Source organism: Primulina tabacum, chromosome 10 (assembly GCF_025594145.1).
Source record: "Primulina tabacum isolate GXHZ01 chromosome 10, ASM2559414v2, whole genome shotgun sequence".
Classification (NCBI taxonomy): Eukaryota; Viridiplantae; Streptophyta; class Magnoliopsida; order Lamiales; family Gesneriaceae; genus Primulina; species Primulina tabacum.
Window position 1 is genome coordinate 5,457,748 of NC_134559.1, and position 11,296 is coordinate 5,469,043.

General features: G+C 31.3%; 1 protein-coding gene across 1 annotated transcript; it reads left to right on the top strand.

Moving 5' to 3' along the window:
- Positions 1 to 1,385: 1,385 nt before the first annotated feature.
- LOC142505569 (xylan glycosyltransferase MUCI21-like) lies at positions 1,386 to 4,268 on the top strand. Its single transcript, XM_075618606.1, has 3 exons — positions 1,386 to 1,828; positions 1,950 to 2,000; positions 2,784 to 4,268. The coding sequence occupies exons 1-3, from the start codon at positions 1,591 to 1,593 to the stop codon at positions 4,064 to 4,066; spliced, it is 1,572 nt and encodes a 523-aa protein (XP_075474721.1). The 5' UTR covers positions 1,386 to 1,590; the 3' UTR covers positions 4,067 to 4,268.
- Positions 4,269 to 11,296: the final 7,028 nt, after the last annotated feature.

The following is an 11,296-nucleotide window of genomic DNA, read 5'->3' on the forward strand; positions in this document are numbered from 1 at the left end:
CACAAAGCCATGGGATGCCAACGCAAAAATATCATGGCTTTTGTCTTTTCTTGGGATGTCGATATGCCATTTTCTTTTATGGTCTCATTTAGACCCAATGACTCAAGATGCATTTATACATCGAGAGTCCATGGCATATAATTTTTTTCCGTGATATCAAGAGCAATGAATTCGAGTTTTGCCAAGTTTGACATGGTGGTACTAAAAAAAATTACGATGCATTTTATTAGTTAATGAATATTGCAATACAAAGTAATGGATAAACAACAAGTACAAGTATTTGTAAAAATAAAGAAAACACACGAGGAGGATATTCTCCGATAAATAAAAGACTCGTGAGTATGATAACCAAAATAATTAAAAATAACTTTGAGAAAGTCATCTTCTTTTTTCTTCGAAAAATTTGATGAAGAATAATTTTTAGAGAAGAAGAGAATGTTGGAGTGATTGAATGTATTTGTGAGATGATATTTATAGGGTAAAAACTAGCCGTTTTGTTACCGTTTATGACCGTTGGTGTACAAAAAATAAATGTATGTATTTGTATAATTTTATGGTAATAATATAGTGAATATAATATTAATCATGTTTAAATAATTATGTATATCATATCACATTATTATAATGAGGTGTCGTAAGTTATTTTGTTTAAAAACCTTATAGGCTTTTATACTTGTCGTATCCCTTACCGGGAGTGTGGGATGTCGTCTTAACATCCTCCCAGGATTTATAACAAGTTTTTGAAAAATTTATTTTTATTATTTCTAATAATAATATTATATTATATATTAAATATATACACAATAAATAAATAACAGTAAAATAAATATTATTACTTTTGTTACCTTTTTCTTCTGTTTGGAGCTTGGAAAAATATGGAAAACTTTTAGAGCTTCGTGTTGATAACGTGTTGTGAAAAAATAAAAATTTATGGTAAAAAGTAAAAATCTCAAACTCTCAAAATTTACTAAACTACACACTTTATAATATTTTTCTCTCTACTCAATTGTGATTTTCTTTACAAATGAGAGATCTATTTATAGGAAATCTTTACAAATAATCCAAAAATAAAATACATCATTACCTACATCATCACACACTAATTTTCAATATTTACAACTCTTATTTTCAACATTCAAATATTCAATACACACATTTTAAATATTATTTTCCAATATATATAAAATTTTAAAATGAACATTTAATGATTAAAAATATAATTTATTCTCAGCACGAAATTGTAGATTGTAAATTATATTTTGATATAAATTGAAAACTTGGATAAAAATTTATTTTATTAATTATTGTTTATATTTTTTAAAAAATTATTTATCATTTCAACTCATTAATTTGAAATTGCTTTCTTTTTCTGTATTCGCAATTTCACACCTACGCGTAAGCACAAACCAGACCAACCCATCATGTTTAGCTCCCTCTTCTTGCACTGCAAACTTTTCATTATTCTCTCTTTCTTTGTGTCTGTTCTTTTCTTCTTTATTGTTGTAAAGTTTCCTGCACCAAGCAAAATTTCCCCCCCCCCAAAAAAAAAGATAGAGAAAAATATAGTAGAGAGAGACGTGAGAAGAAGAGATGGTGAAATACCCAAGAAACAACCAGTTTAATCAGTGGAAAAGAAGCAGAGAAAACGTAGCTGGTGAAGAAGATGAATCTTGCCTCCACCCTTCTGGTTTAATATGTGGAAACTCCAGCTGTAGCAACAGAAGAGCCAAACTTAAGCTGTTGTTTTTCATTTTGCTTTCTCTTATTTATGGCGGCTTGATTTTGGCACCCCAGTTCTTGTCATCCGGCTCCAGCTTCTCCTTCTTCTGTAAGGCTTTTCAAATGTTTTTTTTTTGGCTTTCTTTGTTTTTAAGGCTAGCTTTACATATATGCGTGTATATATATTTGTGGTATATTTGTTGATTTTCTGCGGCTTTGGTTTTCTGCAGACCCGTACGAAACTGATGTTAAAGGTTCCCTCTGTTCCTCTGTTCCTAATGGTGAGCAAACTATACACCCTGTTTAGGATGTTTTCTTGTGCCTGTGTTGGAGGGAAAGTTGGTTTGGGTTCATGTTCATGATATGGTTGGTGAGAAAGAAAGAAAGAATTGATTTTTACACAGATTAAAAGTTTCTGCTGCTCTTCACTAAAATTGATGAAAGAAATTCCTGTTTTGATATTTAATTTTTTTTTTTAAGTAATCGTATAATTATATTTAGTAAGCACATCGAGATTTACAATTTGCTAGGAAGCAGGTGGTTAGGAGAATAGCTTTTGTAGGAAGAAGATTCAAATATTATAAGTAATAATAAATTTAAGTTTTGGCTATGCACCCGAATTTGGGGTCCCCTGTTTTCAAAGTTTTTCTCCACCTTATTTTATTCATTTATATGTGTTCTTTTTCTTCTTCTTTTTTTTCCTTTTTTCCTTTCCTGAGAAGAGATTATTTGTATGTTTTGTGTTTGAGGTAATCTTTCTCTGTTTTGTAAAAAAGCCCGTTATTTTGGCCTTGTGTTGCTTGTGGATTTGGAAGGGGGAGGCGCGGTAACTGCTGTGGAGTAGGAATGAATATGTTTACCCTATTGGTGAATATGTTTATTCGCGCTCACAACATGTATTTGGCAGTGTGTTTATCCAATTTATACCTCAATCCATGACTTTTCAGATTATTTCTCACATCCTGTTGCGACAACACGGGCTTGCAGCAAAGGGATTGTCGGATTCTTGTTGATCTTACCTGTAAAATTTCCGGAGTTTCTCATGTGTGAGTATCTAAATGCAGGTACAATTTGCTGTGACAGAACTAGCATTCGGACGGATGTATGTGTGATGAGAGGGGATGTAAGAACCGACTCTAGCTCCTCCTCAATTGTTTTGTATCGTGAAAACGACGTTAGGGGTTACTTGTCGGCATTTTCTAATGGTTACCATGAGGAGGGAAAGGTGATTGAACATCAAAAGATTAGGCCATATACTCGAAAATGGGAAACTAGTTTGATGAACACGGTTGATGAATTAAACCTCATTGTGAAATGGGATTCGGGTATTCTCCATCACCAGTGTGAAATTGAGTACGATATTCCTGCCGTGTTTCTCTCCACCGGGGGCTACACAGGTAATCTTTACCATGAATTTAATGATGGGATTCTGCCTCTTTACATCACTTCTCAGCATTTTAATAAGAAGGTTGTGTTCGTCATTCTTGAGTATCACAACTGGTGGATCACAAAGTATGGAGACATATTGTCTCAACTCTCCGATTTTCCGGCTATAGACTTTAGTGGTGATGAACGAGTGCATTGCTTTCCTGAAGCTATTGTTGGCTTAAGAATCCATGATGAGCTCTCGATTGATGCTTCATTGATGGAAGGTAATAAGTCGATTGGAGATTTTCATGAACTTCTTGACCGGGCTTATTGGCCTCGTGTTAGAGATCTCATGCTAGACGAAGAACGGGATGCCAAAAGTTCATCCAACAATCCAATACAGTTTGTGCTAGAAGAGAAACAAATTTCAGATAAACCAAAACTGGTCATAGTGTCAAGAAATGGTTCAAGGGCTATAACAAATGAAGACTCATTGGTGAAAATGGCGGAACAAATGGGTTTTGTGGTTGAAGTTTTGAGACCACAAAGGAGCACGGAACTTGCGAAAATCTACCGAGTCCTCAACTCAAGTGATGTCATGATTGGGGTTCATGGTGCAGCCATGACTCACTTTCTATTCATGAAGCCCGGCTCGGTTTTCATCCAAGTCATACCCCTTGGAACGGATTGGGCAGCCGATACCTACTACGGGCAGCCAGCTGTAAAATTCGACTTGTGCTACATTGGCTACAAGATCTTTCCAAGAGAGAGCTCCTTGTATCACCATTACCCGAAAAACGACCCCGTTTTAACCGATCCAAGCAGCGTGAACCACAAGGGATGGGAATTTACCAAAAAAATCTACCTCGACAGTCAAAATGTAAGGTTGGATCTAAGAAGGTTCCGAAAACGCTTGCTTCGTGCCTATTACTATATCATCGCGAAAAAGAATGGCCGGTTGCGGTCCGGATCCCAGTGAAGTATCGATCCCTTTTATGCCTCGTCCTAACACATGCTATGCAGTAGTCCTAAATTAGTTAAAAAAAATGGTTGTCATGTATGTAAAGCGTAGAAATCTTCTTTTGTATATCAAATCAAATAACAAAAAAACCAAAAAGAAACTAATTGTGCTTGGAGTACAGATTGTTTGTACATACGATCATGAAAGGAACTGCGGATTATTTTATTTTCATGTTAGAGATTCATAGGTGGTCTGAACTTCTAATGTCCAGTTTATTTATTTAGTCCAATGTGACATAATTTAATTTTAATTAATTTCCAACACTACAAGTCGTCTATGATAATTGATAAGCCAATTATTTAATAAGCTTTGTTTATATAAAACATTAAATTTTTTTGTTACATGTCACTAAACGATATTTCTATAAATGAAACAACCAGGTTCATGAAATTTTTATACAACTAAAGTGGAATTCGAAATCTATCTAGCTTGAGCTTATTATAACCAAATCAAATCCTTTTTGGTCAAATATTATAAGCAAAAATTTGTGTGAGACAGTCTCACGATTCATATTTTATGAGACAAATATTTTATTTGGGTCAAATAATCAAAAAATATTATTTTTTATGCTAAGAGTATTACTTTTTATTGTGAATATCGGTAGGATTGATTCGTCTCGCAAATAAAAATTCGTGAGACCGTGTCACAAAAGACTTGATCAATCAATAATATAAACGAAATTTGACATTTCTCAACATCACATCATATCGATGAAGGACACAACATTACATCATCATATCTTAATGATAAACGAAATTTGACTTTTCTCAAAGGTTTTAATTAAAAGATTTCGAAACGTTCGGCCTGTTCTCCAAGTATATGATTAAAAATAAGCTGTAATTTTTTATTTAAATTTAAAATTGCTAAAAATCCCAAACTTTTTTTTTTCTTTTTCTCTAAAAATCCCAAGCTTGTTGAAAGTCTTTTGTTGTTCTTGAATGGATGCATTTTAAACAATGATTTGAAATCCGTGATTTAAAAATTTCTAGAGTTATTTAGATGAATTTTAAATCTACTTCAATAATAATTTTAATAGATTTCAAATACGTTTATAACATCATTTGAAATCTATTCATAAAAATCTTTCTCCGAATAAAATATTTTATCCAAATTGTTTCAGATCCTCAAATCTTCCTCTAAATCAAATTTCTCCATTCAAATCAAACTATATATAAGCATAATCATATCTTGATTTATATTAAACCGAGCTGAATAAATGACAACAGTTTGATAGTCATAGATTCTAAGAAAATTAAAAAATACAAATTACCTAAAACCCATTCCAAACTACCAAAGTTTGACAAAAAAAAAACATTTACACATAATATCCGTTCGTGAATAAACAACCTAGTAAAAAAAAAGCGATCAAATTATTAAAAATAAATACTAATTTTCTAACTTGTTAGAAGAACTAACAAGAACGGATATTATGTGCAAATGTAAACGATCAAATTATTAAAAGTAAATACTGATTTTCGAATTTGTCAGAAGAGCTAACAAAAATGGAACAATGAATAATAATAAAGTAGTAATGAAAAAACTGGAGGTCTGTCTTTGATCATCAACCTTGTTTAAACTTTTAAACCTTAGTCTCTTTCGACGTTTCGAAATTTGAACGGATGACGATTTCTTCACCATCTCTTGTGGGGTTGGATCCTCCTTTTCCATGTCGGCTAACAAGGAAAATGGATTTTTAAGCGTTTCTTGGATGGATTGTTTCGACTTCTTCTGATTGATGTTCGGCTCCTTGGCGGAGTACAGCGGCTGAGAGAGATTTTCCTCTAATTTTTCGATTTGAACGGGAGGTGCTGAAGGTATCTTCTCGATGCTGTCATGCTCCATCTTGGCAAGCAATTGTGGCGGGATTCGATTCTGCTGTTTGATGGTAGAATGGAAAGGATTACGAGCAAGAGGTGGCGATGGTTGCGTCCTCTTGATATCAATCCGTTGCTGAGAAGAGAGTGCCAAGAGAACAGACGACGAATCAGCTGAATTATCATTGTTGGTCAGAAAAAGTTTCATCCATCCTCCACCGCTTTTCGCTCCAGATGGGGGAAGAGACGGCAGCGGTGACATCCCCTGCATGCTGCTTCGTGGCGGCAAAGAGGGCCACTCATCCCCCAGTATTACTTCTCCATTGTTAGTTTTAGAAAGTGGAAAAAGAGTAAGAGGCGACAGCGACATCTTCTTGACTCTGCTCTCTTCCTCCTCCATCACCAGTGGAGGCAGAGGGGACGGCTCATCCTTCACTCCCACGCACACAGAAAAGGGTTCTTTTTTTTGTTCTTCAGCGCGAATAATCTCATTTTGCATCCCATCGGCCAATTCGGCAGAAGATTTTCTCAACTTCAACGCCATTGTTTTCAAGCTAAATACTCTCCAGTTTATACAGAGAATATGGCGGAGTTTGGTTCTGTTCAATTATACTATGAACCGTTTTCAGTGTACTAGGGTTACAATTACTCTGTAATTATGCTAATCAAAATATTAAATAAGAAGGTTATTAATTTTTTAAATTCTCGGAGATAAGATATGATGAAAAGATAACCATTGAACATGAAATTGAGTAAATGTATTTTTGGAATTATAAAAAAGTTGTAAATTAATATCAGATAAATTATATTTTATCCAAAATAATATATTTTTCTCGGTCACGACTTAGATCAATGTGTTAAATTAATAATTTTGATAAATTAACGAGATATTAATATTTGGAAAAACTCATATATAAAATTATGGTCATGTCAATATTATATTTGAAACGAGATAATATTATTTGAAATTATTAACAAATCATATAATTTCATGGATCCAAATACCACATTAGCTTGATTTAGATTTCATTGAATCAACATATTTAATTGGAATCTAAATCAAATTACGATGGACATATATAGGAAACAAATCAACAGAGGGGTAAAATTTTTGGGTTTGCAAAATTAAGGGGTTGTATTTATTGCAGATATTTACTTACTTTTTAAATAACAAATTTTTGTGTAATTGATAGATTTATACCAAATTTTGTAAAATCTCACATATTTCTAACAATATGTTTGAAAAATTAAAAATTATATTTAAAATTGGATTTGAATTTGAAATATATAGATTTATAATTATGTTGTAGTGTTTGGCTAATGTTATTTAAGAATTAGATTTTGATAGTTAAAATTAATTTAATTTGTTTTACTTATTATTTTTTAAATCTCTTACTTATTAATAATTATTAATATTCACATATTTTTTATACATGATATACAAGAAAAATGATTTAAATATAAAGAATATATATTTAGTTTTGAAAAGAAAAAAAAATTATTTTGTTCATAAAATCCGATGAAATCTTTTCATTTTTGTTAAGATTTGATTTAGTTTATATCAAATCTCACCAAATCTCAACAAATATCAATCCCGTTTTAAAATTTTATGATATAAAATATTGAAAATGAGATTTCATAAAATCTTGTAGATTTTTTTTTTGTAGGATTTTAATTGATATTTGTTAACTTTTTCCTAGAATCCTATAAATTTTGAAATTTGTGATTATCTTTTTTTATCAATTTTTTTAATACGAATAACTTTTATTTATTTAAAATATTTTTTATCTATCAATATAAATATTTTTTACTTATTGATTTAATTTACTAAACTGTACTTATTGAAAATAATAATTATTATTTCAATTTTTTTTTTAAAAAAATATCTTTGTACAACCGAGCATAGGATTGAGAAAAACAAATTAAAGATTTTATATGTGAAAAATTCTATCAATTTATAATTTATTTTATTACGCTTCGAAATACGGATAGAGGGAGATTTCTCCTTCGTACTTCCTTGTGATATTGAATCCTCCTTTTCCATGTCTGCCAACAAAGCAAATGGATTTTGAAATGTTTTTTTAATTATGGTTTGTTTGGACTTCGTCTATTTGTTAATTTTCGACTGACAATATACATGATAAAATCACATCAAATTAAAATAAACATCATCAGATCACCTATTAAAATTCAAAATATATTAATCCATCAATATCCAAAAATATCAACATATCATTCTTACTTACAAGCATAGTGGCCACATTTCAAAATATATCTTAATTTCAATTACCAAAATATGGAAACAATATTGTGACGCATAAAGTAACTTAAAAACTTACAAAAAAGTCTAGTAACCATGACATATCTAAGGAGATTATGGTTGCATATTATCATCATCATAATCGCGAGCACTCGAAGAAAAGATGGATTGAGGGTCAATAAGTGCGTGCTCCATCAAGTAACGAACATGCTGCTGCAAACTAGCTAGCTCTGATCCCTTTTAAGTTCCATAACACTAGAAGTTGCAGCGGCTGCTTCAGCTTTAGCGGCAACCACATCCACAGATGAGTTAGTACGTGTGCGTGTGACCGTATGCACAAGCATGGAGGAAATTATAAGGTGTTAGTATAATTGGCCATGATGAATATTGTTGTCCTGATTGACCGAATGGTTGAAACCCATCAGCTGAAAGTCCTAGTTTTACATTTCGAACCTCAGATGCAAAATCTATATGAGTTGTCATCAAAATGCTTCAACGAAGGTGAATCAGATCGAGGGGTGACACATCGTGTCTCCATCCTGTACATGGTCACTACGCCAACGCATGAGGTTTGCTGTTTCTACTTATGCATACAACCTTCACAAACATGGGGTTAGAGGAAAATGATACATTCTCGTCCATGGAACATTTTTTTCTTAACCGCTCGGCATAAACTAAGTTTGTAACGTGGATGCCCGTAAAACCAACATTCTTGTAAATCAAAGTCATCTCCCCAATAAATCATACAATTGTTGCTACAACATTCAATTTTTTCAACAGGCAAAACTTAAACCTTTTATTAATTTTTGTGTGTCATAAAAACTATCTGCCATACAATTTTCCATGGGTAGCAATTCAGAAACAAGTCGACACAGATCATTGTAACATCTTTCAGAAATGTGTTGTTCAACCATGGGTAAGCTATGTTTCTACCATCTTAGCAAAATTCACGAATTCTTCAACACCGTTAAAGAAGTCATTAGTTACGAATCAATTTTCCAACCTACGGTACATCCAAGATCTTGTATCGTTCATGGTTTAATTTAAAGATTGAATTGTCGATTGCTAAGATAAGTACTTACGAAACGAGTCATAAATAATAACCAAACAAGATGTAATCACAACAAAAAAAAATATTGACCCACAATTAAATATAATATAAAATTGGTGTTGGTTTTTTATTCAAAAAAAAAAAAAATAGATCGGATTTTCGAAAATACCCTCATTTTAGAATGAGTAAAACTACTTCAAATCTTTACATTTATATTATAAACCAAAGTCTGTACTTACAGAACTTTAAGTACCAGGAGCAGAGGCTGAATGAGGAGGATATAGTAGTTAAAATTTTATGTTTTTAAATAGGAAATTATGTCGATATAATGGCAATGATTTGTTTATATATATATATATATATAAAAGATGAGTAGACCTCTTGTGAGACGGTCTCACGAATCTTTATCTGTGAGACGGGTTAACCCTACCGATATTCACAATAAAAAGTAATACTCCTAGCATAAAATTTAATATTTTTTCATTGATCACTCAAATAAGAGATCCGTTTCACAAAATACGATCCGTGAGATCGTCTCACGTAAGTTTTTGCCATATAAGATATATATATATATATAAGTATATAACTGCTTTTTAACTCTAATTAATAATCTCTTTTTTCTATCATACAGTTTTAATTTAAAATAACAATTACAAAAGATTTAACAATTGGACCAACCAGCCCAAAAGCTGAGTTGACTAAAGAGTATAATAGAAATTGAGCATTGCATTGAATCAGGCAAGAGACTCTTTTTCTCCTCCTAAAATACATTCTTTTTTAAAAAAATCATTACTTAATTTTGTAATTTTCCCTAAAATACTTTATTATTACTAGTACTCATTAGCACGTGCACCCACAAAAAATTTTCTTATATACAAAATTTTAAATTTAATTAAATAAAAAATTATGTAGATTATTTTTTTATAACATTTTGGTTTTTTTAACAATTTTAAAATGAGATTTAACATTATCATTTGAAAGTATATATAATTTAAATAATATCCAAATATATTCGTACACTGATAATTTTTGTGAATATATATTTTCTTCAATATCAAAGATAATAAAATAAGGATAAATCAGGTAAATAAAAATACTGTTTATGATTTTAAAAACTAAAAATTCTTAGACATATCATTCAAAAAGTATGAGCATGTCTTTTGTGAGACTGTTTCACAGATTTATATATACGAGTTTATAAAAAAGTTTATATATATACAGATTTATGTCTTTTGTGAGACTGTCTCACAGATTTATATACAGAGCATGTCTTTTATACACAGAGCATGTCTTTCTTAGATATGTATGTATGTATACATGAATCCATTGTTTTTAACATGTTTTTGCGTATAGATAAATGTGATATGTACTATTGTTTATATATGTATACATACAATTGAGTTATTGTTAGCATATGATAATAGTTTGATACCAAATCTAAGAATCCAAATTCGATTTGTCCAAGGGAAAAATAAAACTCACATCGATTTAAAATCAAGTTCGTGGATTTATTTATTAAAAACTGATGTCTATAATATCTAGACTGCACACACATGTTAGATTTTGCGGGCGTCGTTGATGTCATCTACCTATTAAATGTATAATGGCAAAAACTTGTGTGAGACGGTTTCACGGGTCGTATTTTGTGAGACGAATCTCTTATTTGGGTTACCCATGAAAAATCATTACTTTTTATGCTAAGAATCTTATTTTTTATTTGTGAATATCGTTAGAATTGACCCGTTTCACATATAAATATTCGTGAGACCGTCTCACAATAGATCTACTCATGTATAATTCGATCACATTCAATAAGTAGATGTCATCATACAGATACTTACGTATATGATAACAATGGATCCCAGAAAATCAAGGCGTGGATTTATGATTATAAACTTTCAACTTAAATGTAATTATTACAAACAACAAAGAGTACATGTGGGCTCGGATCGAATTGTTTTGCACTTTATAAATTTCAATATTAGAAGCTAAAGCATGCAAAAAATTACAAAGGAAACTGCTAGCTACCTAAAGTTTTCCATTCGTTTTGTCTTATCCCACTA

Bases quoted from the DNA above. Each gene is read 5' to 3' on its own strand.
- LOC142505569 (XM_075618606.1), top strand. From the start codon at position 1,591: ATGGTGAAATACCCAAGAAACAACCAGTTTAATCAGTGGAAAAGAAGC. The intron at 1,829-1,949 runs GTAAGGCTTTTC...GGTTTTCTGCAG, and splicing joins CTCCAGCTTCTCCTTCTTCT to ACCCGTACGAAACTGATGTT. The intron at 2,001-2,783 runs GTGAGCAAACTA...ATCTAAATGCAG, and splicing joins CTGTTCCTCTGTTCCTAATG to GTACAATTTGCTGTGACAGA.